Below are 14,859 nucleotides of genomic sequence, written 5' to 3'. Positions count from 1 at the left end.
ACTGGATCTCTCTGTTGCTGAGAGCTTAGTGGGAAAAATAACAAGCAGATGAACTGCATTAATGAGTAAATTACTCAGAAATACTTGACAAATGCCAAAAGAGTGCAGAGGAGGGGAAAGATAACAGCTGGGAATAGGGAAGAGGAGGAGGAGTTTGAATTTTCCCTCTTTGTAGATCATGCATGGTTTGGTGTATGAGCTCCTGGTCACAGCTGGGTAAGCTGGTGCTGATGGAGTTAACTGTATTGTCCTTTTCTGCATATTGCAGTGGGCCAGAGTTGGATGGAATAACAGATGACACGTCAAAGACTGTTCTTTACCAAACTGTCACTGATAAAACAGTGACTCAATTGTTCTAAACTGTGACATGTGCTTGTGTTCTAACCCCATGAAGACAGCATGAACTGTGACTGTGCTCAAGATGCAGCCTAAAAGGGGCTGAAATTTTGCATTACTTTGCAAGGGCTGATTTTTTTCCCTGGGGATAGTGACCTGTTTGTGCCCAGCAGGATATAGGGGAAGTCACTCCACTCTGTCTAGTGGATGCACAGGAAGCAGAGAGCTATGAAGATAGTGTGAGGTTACCCTAAAACCTAAGGTCACCATGGCAATGCAGAAGTTTGTTACCTGACCTTGAGGGGCTTAGATGGTATTGGTTGGAATTTGTTTCCTGGAAATACTCTTTCTGCAGGAAAACTAACTTTGCTGATGGGGAGGAATGGTGTCATTACCAGTGATCGTTTTGCTTGTGGGAGACATGCACTTGCTTCAAGGACGAGGATGGATACACAAGCATAGAGCTCCAAGATTACTACTTACAAGTAGGATGGATGCTTCTTTTACCTACTGGAGATCTTTGTTTTCAACAGCAGGAAATAAAGTCTCTCAATCACACACAGAGCCCTCAGTAATGTCCACCCTCAAAGCAAGATCAAGTATGTCAGAGGAAGATCAGAAGGTGGGTCCTACTTGTGATGTTGGCTTTGAACTCGGTGTGTGCTACTCCTCAAATAGTGGTTGTGGTCTGGGCTGAAGGAAGAAGCTGGCTGTTTTGGGATCAGGTAGCCAAGCTGCTGTTTCCCCCCTTTAAAGTGGGTACCTTGGCTTTCATTTCTCGCTCTGCAAGGGTTAAACTGAAGTCCCCCTTCCTGAGGTAGACGGTGTCAGTATTAAGTTGCAAGATTGTATTTAATCTCCCTTACATTCGGCCAGGAAGTTTTCCTCAAAATAGTCAACATGGCTTGAAGTAGCTTATAGGCTGCAGCATTAAGACGCAACCAAAGACACTTTTATCCTGGATGCTTCAGACAATGCTGCTGCTGCCTGGAGATGCTTTTGCTGCAGCAACATGATGTAGAGAGCTGACCAGCTCTGGCTGTGAGCATTTACAAAGCTGGTATTAAAGAAAACACTCTGACAGTAAGCTAGTTCCCTTAAATTAAAATCCTTTCCTACATACCTGGAGTAAGTGACCAGTTAGGACCATTAAGGACCCTCTGACAAGTGGCTGCTTCATAACACTCTGTTTTATTAGAAAAGTTATAGTAGAAATGTAAAAAAAAAAACCAAATTTGCTACAAAAATTATGTACAAGTTCTGCAGAGTGCAGAGTATCTCTGAGGCTGCAGAGGTTTCCAAGCTGTAAACATGTTTTAGTGTTAGAGGCCAGAGTGGAAGGTGTCCACCTCCCACTTCCCAGTGTTTAAGCTGCTGAGGGTGCAGGAGGAGAGGTGTCCAGGCAGTGCTGTCTTGGATGGGCAGCAATGTAGGCTGATGGGTCCACACCTTCTATGCTTCCCTCCTGATAACAAGTCACCTCTTCTCTTCCTCAGGCCTCTGAAATGTAACAGGTCTGTAGCCAGGGTGGCTCGAGGGGCAGGAAGCTCACGTCAGCCACATCCCCTCCTCCCTGCCCCATGCCTGGTAAGCGTTGAGGCTGTACCTAGAGGGGGTTTTTCCTCACGTCGATCATGGCTGGGTGGTGAGGTGCTGCTGTCAGGCTGGCTCTGCGCAGCTCACGCCGGGGCTTGGAGGCAGGAGGGAGGCTGCGGGGTGGGTGCATCTCATGGGGCTGCCCTGCTCTTGGCAAGTGCTCCATATCCCTTTGCCGAAGGTCCCCAGGGCCATCGCTGGGCAGGGAGGAACGTCTCCACGTAGATGGCAAAGGCGCATGTACCAGGTCCCTGCTCTCATCCCTGACCCGATGGCTTTCTTCAGTGACAGCCAGAGGCATGGGCTGTTCCCCGAGGCTGGCTTCCTCACAGGTCCCGAGTGCAGGGGGAGCTCTGTCCCCAGCCCCATGAATGCTTCTCTCCATCCCTGCTGGGAGATAGTAAGGGTACACTGAGATGAGTATCCACATCTCTGCTCTTCTCATCAAAGTACCTCCAGAGTGCTTGCTCAAGGCCAGCAATGATCTGCACTGCTCCTGACTCTGCTATGAGCTCTTGCTGCCAGGGGAAGGAATTTAAACTCCATTAAAACTCCCTTCCTTTTAACTTGGTAGGAACAGCAAAGCCCCAGCCTGGCCTTCCTCTCACCTTTGGTCTGTCCAGGATGGACACTCATGCTGTTCAGCCTCTGGTTCAGCTCCTGGTTTGCCCACATGTAACGGCTCAGCTCTTTCTCCAGCACCTGGATCCTTGCCTCATACTGCAGCTTGCTGCTGGCCAGCCCCTCATCCATGTGCTCTATAAGGGAAAACAAGGTCATTTCGAGCCCTGTGAAAGACAGAAGCAACACCACTGCTGTGTCTGGAGCTGGTGGTTACCACGGCTCTGCTGGAGCAGTAATTGCATGTTCTGCTCGTGCTCCTTCTGCTGCAGGGTGAGCCGCCGGTCCATCTCCAGGCGCTGTCGCTCCACCGCTGCCTCCAGCCAGTACACGAGCTGCTGCTGCTCCTCCAGCTGCATCTCCAGCTCCGAGAAGGCGATGTGCTGCCTGTGCTGGTCCTCTCGCAGTGTCACTACCTGGCCAGGGCCAACAGCAAGGGACACCTCAGCTCCTTCAGAGCCTGGGAAGGCTTCCTGTCCCATTGAGCCTCATCTAGTTAGTTGCCTGCTACAGGAATGAAGGTTAGTAGTTCTGGGATGTCACAACTGCCCCAGGACAGAACAAAAATACATGGCCACAATGATGTGGCAAAGCCACTGCAGGGATCCATGACTCCTAAGACTAGTTAAGGCCCTCTCCCAGGAGGTGGGTCATGTGGGGATCACAGTACTATGGCTTTGTGGCCTGACTTTACAGGCAAAAGAGGGCAGTTGCATCCTACCTTGTCAAAGTACTTGCAGAGCAGAGCTCGGGTCTCGGAGGAGGAGAGATAGCTGAGCTTGGCCATGAGGTTCATCTCACACTGGGACAGCAGGCTGGCTGAGGCCCGCAGGACTCGCTGCCTGCATGTGATGGACTCATTTTTGTATTCAATGGCTGCATCCAGAGCCTCAATTGCCTCGTCCAACTGGAACAAAATCCGTTCTTCCTGCCAGGGCAGAGCTGCAGTTACTAGGGAGTAAAGGGTTTGCTCTGTCTCACAGAATCATAGAATAATTAAGGTTGGAAAGGACCTTAAGATCATCTGCTTCAAAGCCCTAACCTCACCATGCCCTAACCTCACTTGTCATCTCAACAGTGCTGGCAAGAAGCTGGGATATGCACAGTTTGGGGATATGGGGGAGCATCTGCTAATGACCCCATGCTCAGGTCTTTCCTTCTCTCACTACTTCATGCTCCTGCACGACAGGCCAAGCAGAGTTACCTCTGGGGACAGCAGGGTGCCGTGGCGCAGCTTGTTGTCAAGCTCCAACCTCTGTTTGAGCAGCTGGTCCTTCTCCTGGCGCAGGTTGTTAATCTCCTGTCTGATCTGCTGCTGGTTGTGGGCACTGCCATGGCGCAGCTGCCCGTTCTTCTCTGTCAGCTCCTTTTCCAGGTGTTCCAGGCGGCTGGACACACGCACTATGTCATCTGTCAGGGCCTGCAGCAGAAGATGCTCAAGGAATCTGCTCTGGAGGCAAGTCAGGCCCTCAGCCCCTTTCTACTCCCCCCATAGGTGACTCCACATGCACACATAAGCTAAAGGCTATCAAACCAACTAGCTCAGAGGCCTCTTCTGTAGAGGCAGACTTCCTTCCCACTTCTCACCACCACCTCATCCTGACCTGCAGCCCTTTGCCAGACCCAGAGTGACCCCCAGGCCTTCCAGCCTCCCAGCTCTGCTGGAAATCAAGGGGTTGAGGTGTCACACTCTTGTCCTACCTGGCTGGAGCGCAGTCGTTTGCTCTCCAGGCCATTCTTCTCCTGCAGCAGGGCTTCCTTTTTGGCCACAATAGCTTCCCGCTTCCTCAGCTCATCTTCCAGCTCATCCAGGGCCCGGCGCTGCTCGAGAACTTTATCCATCTCCATGTCCAACCACTTCTTCTGTTCCTCAATTTTCTGATGGAGGGAGAGCAAAGGGCATGCATGTGAATGCAGACACAGCAGCAATGCCCAGGATTGCTAGAGGGCAGTGGGGTCTAGATCAGAGCAAGAGTCTCGATTCCATCTCTGCTATCCCTGTAGTCATTGGTTTTATCTTTCCAGCTCCTCCAAGAGGCAGAGCTAAGCTAAATTCCCCAGGAGTCATTGGGGCTGCATCTCCTACCACCCTTCTGCAAACAGACGAGACTTCACACTTTCTTTAGCAATGCTGAGATTTAGAAGAGGTCCTGGTGGTAAGACAAGTCCTCTGCTACTAGATACAACTGACATTACACTGTCCTCCTCAAGGGCAGGATGGGCTATGGCTCATCTCAAGCTGAGCTTCCTGCTTCCAGATCTCCCCTGTCAGCCTGCAGTATGCCACAGGCTCTTTTGCACAGGGGGAGGAGGCCAGGTCACTGTGTCTGTACCTGCTGCTGCTCCAGGCTGATCACGGAGCCATTGCTGCCGCTCCGCCGCTTCCTCTGGAAAGCTGCAATTTCCTCTGTCTTGATGCGCAGGATCTTCTGGTGCTGCTCGTGCTTCAGTTCCAGCTCCTATGTGGGGAAGAGCAGCTGTGAGCATTGAAGGGGCAGAACCTGTTTGCCCTACAGGCTGAGGGACAGGTTGTATTCTCTGCTAGATCTTTTGAAACTCATAAGGTTCTATGCTCTCCAAGACAGCCACAGACCCCATCAGAGCTACCCCGGCCTCCCCAGCAGCCTGCAGAGCCCACCCATCACCATCCTCACAAATACCACAGCAGCAGAGCTACTCCTGCCCATTCCTACCTTGACTTGGTGCTGCCGCTTATTCACCTCCGTCTCCAGGCGCCGCTTCTGCTCGCTCTCCTCCCGCAGCCGGCGCTGCAGCTGCCCCTGCTGCCGCCGCATCAGCTCAATGTTCCTCTCCAGCTCCTGCACTCGCTTCTCACTCTGGGCAGACAGCGACACCAGCCTCTCTGTTGCCTGCTTCTTCTTGCCAAGAACCTGGTGGAAGCAGAAGCTGCCCTTGGGGTGCACTGTCTCCCCCATGCCCTTTGCAGGGATGCCCCAGCACTGTCCCTGCCCACCTCCCCGGGTGGATAGATCCCTTCCCACTCACCCGTGCCTTGCTCTGCGCAGCTGCCACTCGTGTGCGGTACTCCTGCAGCTTGTGCTTCTCCCCGGGGTCCCAGGGCTCTTTGTCCTCCAGCTCCTGGAGCTGCTTCTGGCTGTCACTCAGCTCTGCCCTCACTTGCTCTGCTTCCTGCTCCAGCTCCCCAATTTTCTGGCAGTACTGCCTGTTCAGAGCCTGGGCGTCCTTGCCTGCAACACATCCCCTCTGCTGTGACCTCACGGCTCCTTCCCTTGCAGCCAGCATCCTGCTGAGGGATGGACCTTTCCTCTCTTTCTCCACTGGCCTACTGAGATGCATGTTCCCTTTCCCTTAACTACTCCACACAGGGATGGAGAAACAGGGCTCTGCTGCCTACAGGTGAAGGAACTGAGCGCAAGCAATGCAGGATGGGCACAGGAGCCAAGCATCATGACTAGGAGATTTCATGGGTGTGCATTCCCACCAGCAGCTCTCACCTGTCTTAATGAGCTCTGTGATCAGCTCCTCCTTCATGCGGATGTTGATGGCCAGCTCTCGGATCTTCTGCTGTGCTTGCACCAGCCTCCACTCGGAGTCCTTCCCTGGCAGCCGCCTCCTACAGACCTCTGCAACACAGAGTCCCGGGTAAGGAATGTCCTGCCTTAGCAGCCAGGTGATAGAAGGACAAATCCCATCTCTGATCTGCAGCCAAAACCTGGCACAGCATCGCCAAAGTCACCCGCAGCTTCCACCAAAGCATGCAACTCCTGCCAGGCCCCAGCAGTTCAAGCTTCTCCTTAACAAAAGCAGCTAGACTGTCATCTGCTCCATTCATGTCCTCTGGCCTCACATCAACAGCACCCAACAAAGCACCCCCAGCCCGAGGAAGACTGTCCAACCTTTCACTTGCCTTTTGACAGCTCCAGCTGCTCCTCTTGAATGGCATGGGCACTGCCTCCACTCAGCTCCTCGCTCAGCTTGCAAATCTCTTTCTTGCTCCAGCTTTGGATCCCATTTCTAAAAGGAGCAGAGGATTTATCAGGTGGGTCTGGGCACTGCTGGAGCTGTTCCCAGTAAGGACTCTCCATGAGCCACAGGCTTCAGAAGGAGACAGGAACAGTAGTGGGTGTTGGGAAAGATGGTAATTGGCTCCCCAGTGAACAGGCAGCTGTCAGCAGCAAAATCACTGACCCCAGATGCAGCATTTAGCATTTGCTCCTACATCCTGCATGAGAACTGTGCTGCAGAGGTGGGACAGGCAGGTCTCAGGACTGCCAGGGCACTTCACAGTGCTGGGGCAACCCCAACTCACCGGCGCTGCAACAGGGACCGCTTCTGTTCCCACTCCTCCTCCTCCTCTCCTGAGGACAGCTCTGATGGCTTCTCTGGGTCCTGGACGAGCTCTCTCCTCAGCACCACATCTTTGAGCTCTGGATTGCCAGCCAGGCACTGTGTGTGGTTAGGGTGCAAGGCCACCAGGTCCTCCTCCTGCAAAGAGGGTTTGCTGTCGAACTGCTGGGCCAGAGAGAGGAAACATACTGTGTGAGAGCCAGTGTTAAAAAATGCAGCTCTCAGCTGGGCATTGCTGCTACGCACAAAGAGAAGCAATGCAATGGAGTAAGTGTATTGTCGGGATAGCTGGTGTGCTGCTAGACCCTGCCTTCTGTTGCTCAGACACTGAGGAAATCTGGGGCCCACATATAAAATCAAGGTAAAAGCCTCTGTTTTGAAGCTGGGCTGTTTTGGCCAGTTGTGAACCTCTGGGCTATGTCTCTGATAAGATTCATGTCCAACACTGGGGGGGGGAAGCAGTTCCTACAGTGGAGGACACGCAAGTGAAAAGGCAGCAGTTCCTTAACAGCACAGACCTGTGCCCTCACCTTCCTGCCATGGGCTTTTCCACTCTGCTTAGCAGGAAGGAGCACTGAGGGAAGCCCATTGAGGCCGTGGGATGGGGCAGCATCCAGTGGGGCTGTGTGAGGTCTCTGGCCGGCAGTCACCAGGTGAAGGTTTTCCAGCAGCCCTGGCAGACACAGGTTTGGCATTGCCATCTCCAAGCGTATGTGCAGCTCCGAGATCTTATCTTGCTGCTCCTGCAGCTTGTCACTCTAAGAAGCAATGAGAGAAACTGAGTTACATACACATGGATCCCACTGCAAAGAAACCCAAAAGCTGGGCTGTGGTCTCTTGAGGAGGAAGGGGAAGAGTGGGGCAGGTTCCCACAAAGAGCAGAGCCCAGGAATACCTGCAGCTTGTACTGCTCCATGGCATCCTCCAGAGCAGCCAGGAAATCACGATTCTCCTCCTCCAGGCGCTCCACTTGCCTCTGCAGTTTGGCCACCTGCTCATCTTTGATGGACTCGCACCTCTTCTCTGTGTTCACCTGCTCCCCATGAAATGTAAGAGAGGCAGCATCAGCATCCACCTTTGTCCTTCCCTTCCCATGCTGGACTCTGCAAGGGCACAGCAGCTCTGCAGACCCAGATTCTTCCTGTGAATTAGATCTCTCTACCACAGCTGAATCCACATTCTCCCTGCCTGCTGTGAGGACATCTTTCTGCCTCCTTATGGCCTCTTGGCCAGGTTGCTTCTCTCCTTCTCGTGACCTTTCTACCATGCTGTGCTGAGGCTGTTGCCTTCAGTGGCCATCAGATTGTAAAATCACAGAACAGTCTGGGTTGGAAGGGGCCTCAAAGCTCATCTAGTTCCACAGGCAGAGGCACTTCCTCTAGACCAGGTACAACCCAACCTCAGAGCTACAACATCCCAACCATTACCTGGCCTTTGGCCACCTTTGAACCTTGTGCCTCAGGGCTCTGGTCTTCTGCAGAGGTGCTCTCGATGCCGCTATCCAGCCCGGCCGAGGTCAGCTCGCTCCTCTCGCCCTCCACCGTGCACAGCCACTCCTTGACCCGCAGGATCTGCTCCACGGTGAGGTTACTGTCCTCCTGCAGCTCCATCAGCAGCCGGTATGCGGCATCGGTGCAGGTGCGGTAATGGGCGCACTCGGCCAGCAGCCGAGCCGTGGGGTCTGGTGCGCATCGCTTGGCGGTGGATGAGCGGTTGATGATCCGGGTCTCGGAGCGGTGCCGCTGCTCCAGCGCCTTCTGCAAGTTCTTTATCTGCCGGTGCAGCTCCTCCACGTGCTCCATCTCCTTGCGGCAGTTCACCACGGCCTTGTTCTGGATGTTTTGAGCCCGGTTGGCGTAATTCAGGGTGTTGAGGCTCTCATCAAAGTCGGAAGAGGATGGGCTGACACAGGCTATCATCACAGTCTGGGCATTCCCCCCCAGGGAGTCCTTCAGGATCCTAGAGAAGAGCATAATGATTAATATAGCTGAAGTACACAATAATGCAGGAATCGGGTTTCCAACCCTCTTCAGAAGTTGAGTCCAAGGAAAATGATGTTCTTGCTCTGTGTCTGGCTTGTCACCAGTGAAGTGAGCAGAATCAGTTCCTAATAACTTGCAGTGTGGCAGGTTTTCATCTGAATAATTCCTGCTCTCGGCAATCAGTCTGAGAGCCCTGGTGTGAGAGCAGAAGGGAAAACTACAAGCTCTTCCCAGCTAGCCTGGGGCCTCTGCACCAAACCTGGCAAGCTGGGCATAAGAAAGGTAGGGAGAAATATCACCTCCTTCCTGCTGGCCCAACAACCCGTGACACATGGGGGTCCCACTCCCAGCTGTACCTGGTGATTTTGGAGTCCCTGTACGGGATGTGGCTGCTCTTCCTCCGTGGGTCTCCCAAGGCACTGATGACATTGCCCAGGGCTAGGAGGCCGCTGTTGATCTGGATGCTCTCCTTCAGCCTCTCCCCTGTGTTTCCCGTCTTCACAATGCGCTCTGAGCCCGCTAGGTCCACGAAGTGAAACTTGGAAACCAGGACCTGTCCCGAGGGAGGGACGGAGGGCGGGTGGCGGTGCAGGGGGATGCGGCCGGCCCCGCGCCGCTGCTCCATGGTCACTGTGAAGATGGTGTGCGAGCGGCTCGACTGCTTGTTGATGTGGGTAGCTCCCGTGTGCTTGGCTGTGTTCCCCATCTCCAGCAGGCTCAGCACCTCATCCAGCCCTTCCACTTCTGACTCCTTCACTCCGCAGAGCACTGCAACAGCAAACAGAGTTGTGGCTGGGAGGGATGGGCTGCCTGAGGATACAGCTCCTCTCCACAGCCTCACGTCACCCCAGACCAGCTTTCCACACCAAACAGGACTAAGCACAGCAGTCTGCTGCAGGAGAGGGATGGAGGGAGAAGACTTGGCTCTGCCTTTACAGGCAGACAACCAATCCCTGGCCTTGGCCATGAAAAGTGAGCCCATGCACAGCTACACATACCAATGTTCCCCTTGTCATCCTCCCGGATCTGGATGTCTTTGCTGGCTGTATCCACCTGCAGCAAGTCCCGAAACTCCTCCTTGTACACTTCCAGATAGGACACTCGGACTGTGTAGTCAATGAGGTCATTCTCATCAATGAGTCTGAAGGTCTCAGCCATGGCTCGCGGGATGATGCCCTGCTCATCTTCATTTATGGAAGCTGGTACAGACATGCACATGGTCATGGGGAGCCCATGGGGGCCAGGGACAGAGCCACGGGCAGGAGCCTGCCTGCAGCATCTGTTATTTGGAGAGGAGCAGCATCACAACTGTCCCACAGCCTGGATTAAACATCCCTCTGCGTGTTTGCAAGACACAGGCCCTTGGGGCAAATCCTATCCCACTGCGGTGCTGGATTCCAGCAATGCTGCCTGTGTCCAGTCCTTCCTCAAGAAGGAAAAGTCCCCTTAGTGTTTCATCAGGTAGCAAACACAATGCCTGCAGCTACAGCATGCTGGCCTTTGAAGCTAGCCTGACTCCACAACCTTTCCCATCTCTGAGAAGTTGGGGTATTTCATGCTTGCAGCCTACTCATGCTTGCAGCATTCTCTGAATGTTAAATGGTTTTGCTTTTGTCTCTAACAGCCATGTAATAAAACAGCAATCCCCAAATCTGGTGCAGTGATAGCCCCAGCTGGGAAACTGGAGGTAGACTGGAAGTATGGAAACAATTTAGTGTTTACAAACTATGCAGTTAACTAAAGCTGGCTGAAAGATTTACAGCACATTCTCTGTAAGGTATCATAATGCCATTCAACTTCTAGGAGGGAAGGGTTTCCTCTTCCTCCAGCCCTTTCCCCTGAACAACCTACAGCATTAACCCCTGCAAACCTCCCTCTCCTTACAGCTAATTTTGGGACAAAGCTGACGGATTCAACCCAGCTGACGGTAGCGGTGCCCAGGGAAGATCACCACCACCTCCATGACATGGTCCTCTCACATCTACAGTGGTGGAGGAGAAAGCCTACACGCTGCGCTTCCAAAGGTGGTGCTGTCCATGGGACAAGTGGTTACAACAGTGCGGGACGGCTGTTGGGGTGGGCAGGATGGGGATGGGCTTGGAGGGCTGGCAGGGCCAAGAGGGAGGGCAGGGTGGAGGGACTGTTTGGGATGGTGATGTTGGAAGCGATGGTGGGGAGCGCGAAGTTGATGAGCTGGATGGGGATGTGAGGCTGGTGGGTGGGGAGGGATGGCCGGGACGGAGGGAGGCGGTGGCGTGGCTCGGCTCGGGATGGAGGAGCTGTCGGTGGGACAGCGGTGCCGGGCAGGCAGGGTACCGCCGGCCGTGCCGTTACTCACCGACGCTGGCCTCCCCGATGGTGTAGGTCTTGCCGGAGCCGGTCTGCCCGTAGGCGAAGACGGTGGCGTTGAAGCCGCGGAAGAAGGCGCGCAGCAGCGGCTGGACGCAGGCGCGGTACACGGCCGCCTGCCCCGCGGCCTCGGGCAGCACGGCGGCGAAGCGGAAGCGGCGGCGGCCCAGCGCCACCTCCCCGGTGCCCGCGTCCCCGCGCAGGCAGGGCCGGTGTCCCCGCAGCGCCTCCCGGGGCAGCAGCGGCCGCACCCGCACCGCCACCCGCACCGCCGCCCGCTCCGCCGCCATGGCCCGCGCAGCGCAGCGCGGGGCGGGGGATGCGGGGGGCCCGGCGCGCAGCGATGGCGTCAGGCGGCGGCGCAAGGGGGAGCGGCCAGCGAGGGAGCGCGGTGCGGGGCGGGCACGGGAGGGGTGCGGAGGTCGGGGGCTCCGCCACTTGTGCTCCGTCTCGCTCGTGAGGTGCTCCATTGCTCACAGACTCCATCACTTGAGAGATGCTCCATCCCTCGTGACATGCTCCATCGCTCACAGACTCCATCACTTGAGAGATGCTCCATTGCTCACAGACTCCATCACTTGAGAGATGCTCCATCCCTCGTGACATGCTCCATTGCTCACAAAGACTCCATCACTTGAGAGATGCTCCATTGCTCACAAAGACTCCCATCACTTGAGAGATGCTCCATCACTCGTGACATGCTCCATCGCTCATAGAGATTCTGTCACTCGTGAGATGCTCCATCCCTCGTAACATGCTCCATTGCTCACAGAGACTTCCATCACTTGAGAGATGCTCCATCACTCGTTAGAGATTCTGTCACTCGTGAGATGCTCCATCCCTCGTGACATGCTCCGTTGCTCACAAAGACTCCATCACTTGAGAGATGCTCCATCACTCACAGACTCCATCACTTGAGAGATGCTCCATCACTCGTGACATGCTCCGTCGCTTGTAGAGATTCTGTCACTCGTGAGATGCTCCATCACTCGTGACATGCTCCGTCGCTTGTAGAGATTCTGTCACTCGTGAGATGCTCCATCACTCGTGACATGCTCCATTGCTTGTAGAGATTCTGTCACTCGTGAGATGCTCCATCACTCGTGACATGCTCCGTCGCTTGTAGAGATTCTGTCACTCGTGAGATGCTCCATCACTCGTGATACGCTCCATCACTTGTCAGACTACACTCCACCACTCATGAGTTGCGCCCCATCACTCATCAGAAAACACTTCACCAGTCATGAGATGCTCCACCACTTGTGAGACAACATTCAACTCACAAGATGCTCCACCACTCCTCACAGCCATTCCCATGTGGGATCACCGTGGGGAAGGGACAATGGGCTGCGTGTCCCTGCCGAGGGACAGTGTGCTGGATGCTCAGGCGTGGGCAGCCTCCTGGGATGCAGTTTGCGGAGCAGCTGGTGCAGACAGACGGTGCTTCCCATGCGCCTGCTGTGCCGGGGGCTGGCAGGACACTGACGCTCGTTTGGGATCATCTGAGCAATAGCGAACTTTTCCATCCGGCCGCCCGCAGCTCCCGCTGCACCGCCCCTGCGGCGGCGGGGAGGGGATGGCCCTCGCGGGTCCCCTGGGTGCTGTGGGAAGCGCTGGCTCCTCGGCTGCGCACAGAGGAGTCGCACACGGTTCTGGGATTGCTGGCGCGGCACGGCCATGGGGCTGCGGCTCCCCCTGCGCCGGAGCACCAGCTTCACCCCCGACCACCCTGCCCTCATGGAGATGCCCGGCCCCACTGCCCTGAAGATGGAAGCAAACGTCCTCATCATGGGAGCAGATAACGTGGGGAAATCAGGTAAGAAGTGTCCATGAGCTGGGAGCAGTGGGTCCAGGCAGAGAGACCCCCAAAAGAGGCTGAAAACTGCAGTAGCTTTTGGAGAGCAAGCTGGGGAGATGGGGCTAAGTACAGCTGTGTTTTGGGTACAGCTGTGATTCGAGGGGGGAAACTGAGCACAGCCTTGTAGGGTGAGTGATGGGGAAGGTGTTTTCCACTGAGCTGCAGTTTGCTGATGCTCTGGTTTGTGCTGTGCCTCTGCTCACAGACCTGCTGGTGGCTGGGGGAAAGCCAGGGGTCGTTTCTGCTAGTGGGAGTTTGCAGGGAAACCGTGCATGACTGCTCTGGATTTGCAAAGGAAAATCCTTCAGGTTTAGGGTCATTCTGATGGTTGTTATCCTTCCCTCTGCAGCTCTGACTGTGCGTTTCCTGACCCGGCGCTTTATTGGGGAGTACGGAGACATGGGTGAGTGCCAGGGCATTGCCAGGCTCTTTCCCCTTAGGGATGGGGATGAGGATCTGCCCGCAGGATTTCATTGCTTCCCATCCCCTCCTGCCTTTCTCCATTGCCTTTGCCTGCTCCCTTGGGGGGCTAAATGGTTGTCTTTGTTCAGTGACCCATCTCCTTGCTCCACAACTGCTTCTCTGTGGTGCAGAAGGTCCTGGCTGGCAGCTGGTGGCACCAGTGTGCCTGGGCTGAGCGCTGGAGGCAGGCTGATATGAAGGCCACCGTGCTCCCTGGGGCTGTTGCTGCACAAAAAGAGCCCCGGGATGTGTCCTTGTGGAGCACGGTCTCCCAGTGTGGACGTGACAGGCTTGTCCCCAGGAGAAGACCTGGGTTGAGGGAGCATCTCCTGGGCCCATAAAAATGACTGTTTTTTTCTTTGGCAGAATTCCTCTACAGCCACAATCTGACCATGGATGGCCGAGAGATTCTCTTCCACATCTGGGATGTCCCCAATTCCCAGGTGAGAGAACCCTGCTCCTGTCACCTGTTTTCATCCCAGGGGCAAAAACCCTCTGCTGAAAGTTACCTATGGGGAGCCACAGGCTAGGAACTACCACTGAGCAAAGTTGCTGTGTCAGATGGTTTGTAGGCAACTGCAGAGCACGGGTATGCAGTATTGCTGGGAGGGTAACAATCATCACCATAGCCCATGGTCCTCTGGCTGAGTGAGGGCTTTAGAGCTGATGCACTAATATTACCAGCCCAGACTGAGCACAGGAACAAAGTGGAAGTGCTGCTCTGAGATTCCCCATGGTGTTACCACCTACAGCCTGCAGTGCTTCGCAGCTGGAATACCCCTCTTCCTTTCCTCTTTCCCCAGGAGCAGGCAGAGGAGGGCTCCTCAGAGGAGAAGCGAATCCAGTGGGCAGACAGCTTTGTCCTGGTCTACAGCATCTGCGACCGTGCCAGCTTCAACATCCTGCCTCTCAAAATCCAGTTCATCAAAGCGGCCAAGGAGGGGCAGAGCCAGGAGAAGGTGCCCATCGTCATTGTGGGCAACAAGCGGGACCTGCACCACCAGCGGGTGGTGTCCAGCGAGGAAGGCCGGCTCCTGGCCCTCTCTTTAGACTGTGGTTTCTATGAGGTCTCTGCAGCCGAGGCTTATCACGGGGCCCTCATGGTCTTCCATGGACTGGCCGAGCGCATCCCTGACACCAAACTGGCACTGAAGAAGGGTACAGGGATCCGTGGCATCGTCAAGACCATGTCGGCTGTGTTTGCCCGTAAGCGAACAGACTCCCTCTGAGCTACGGCATGGATGTTGCTTCTCTCTGTGCTGGACCAAGCCTCCTCCCTTGGTGCCCATGGAGATGGTCTGTGTGTTTGCATAAGTATGATGGGTT

General features: G+C 55.0%; 2 protein-coding genes across 4 annotated transcripts in view; one reads left to right on the top strand and one right to left on the bottom strand.

Annotated features, from left to right (window-relative positions):
• Nucleotides 1-1,563: 1,563 nt before the first annotated feature.
• Nucleotides 1,564-11,516, bottom strand: KIF7 (kinesin family member 7). Of its 3 annotated transcripts, XM_062630418.1 has the most exons (19): nt 11,203-11,516; nt 9,863-10,063; nt 9,221-9,632; nt 8,310-8,841; nt 7,778-7,915; nt 7,413-7,640; nt 6,845-7,047; nt 6,443-6,549; nt 6,030-6,158; nt 5,560-5,762; nt 5,247-5,444; nt 4,887-5,012; nt 4,255-4,431; nt 3,758-3,973; nt 3,275-3,481; nt 2,771-2,969; nt 2,541-2,690; nt 1,943-2,322; nt 1,564-1,836 (listed from the first exon to the last, which is right to left on the bottom strand). In XM_062630418.1, the coding sequence occupies exons 1-18, from the start codon at nt 11,501-11,503 to the stop codon at nt 1,943-1,945; spliced, it is 4,107 nt and encodes a 1,368-aa protein (XP_062486402.1). In that variant the 5' UTR covers nt 11,504-11,516; the 3' UTR covers nt 1,564-1,836. The 3 variants fall into 3 exon arrangements, with proteins under 3 accessions (XP_062486402.1, XP_062486409.1, XP_062486416.1); XM_062630425.1 differs by having other exon boundaries at nt 1,564-2,319; XM_062630432.1 differs by having other exon boundaries at nt 1,564-2,322; nt 6,845-7,044.
• Nucleotides 11,517-12,394: 878 nt separating this feature from the next.
• The window catches only part of LOC134169658 (ras-related and estrogen-regulated growth inhibitor-like protein), a 3,320-nt gene continuing 855 nt past the window's right edge, over nt 12,395-14,859 (top strand). Inside the window, 6 exon segments of the mRNA XM_062630410.1 lie at nt 12,395-12,849; nt 12,851-12,888; nt 12,890-13,029; nt 13,421-13,474; nt 13,900-13,976; nt 14,337-14,859. The exon segment at nt 14,337-14,859 is cut by the window's right edge and continues 855 nt beyond it. Of these exon segments, the coding sequence (XP_062486394.1) occupies nt 12,790-12,849; nt 12,851-12,888; nt 12,890-13,029; nt 13,421-13,474; nt 13,900-13,976; nt 14,337-14,762 (795 nt within the window). The 5' untranslated portion in view covers nt 12,395-12,789 and the 3' untranslated portion in view covers nt 14,763-14,859.

The sequence above is a fragment of the Pezoporus occidentalis genome, unplaced genomic scaffold, assembly GCF_034315485.1.
Source record: "Pezoporus occidentalis ecotype Australia unplaced genomic scaffold, CSIRO_AGI_Poc_V1 ctg11, whole genome shotgun sequence".
Lineage (NCBI taxonomy): Eukaryota > Metazoa > Chordata > Aves > Psittaciformes > Psittacidae > Pezoporus > Pezoporus occidentalis.
The sequence above is the reverse complement of the archived record's forward strand: the minus strand, read 5'-3'. Positions and strand labels throughout refer to the sequence as shown.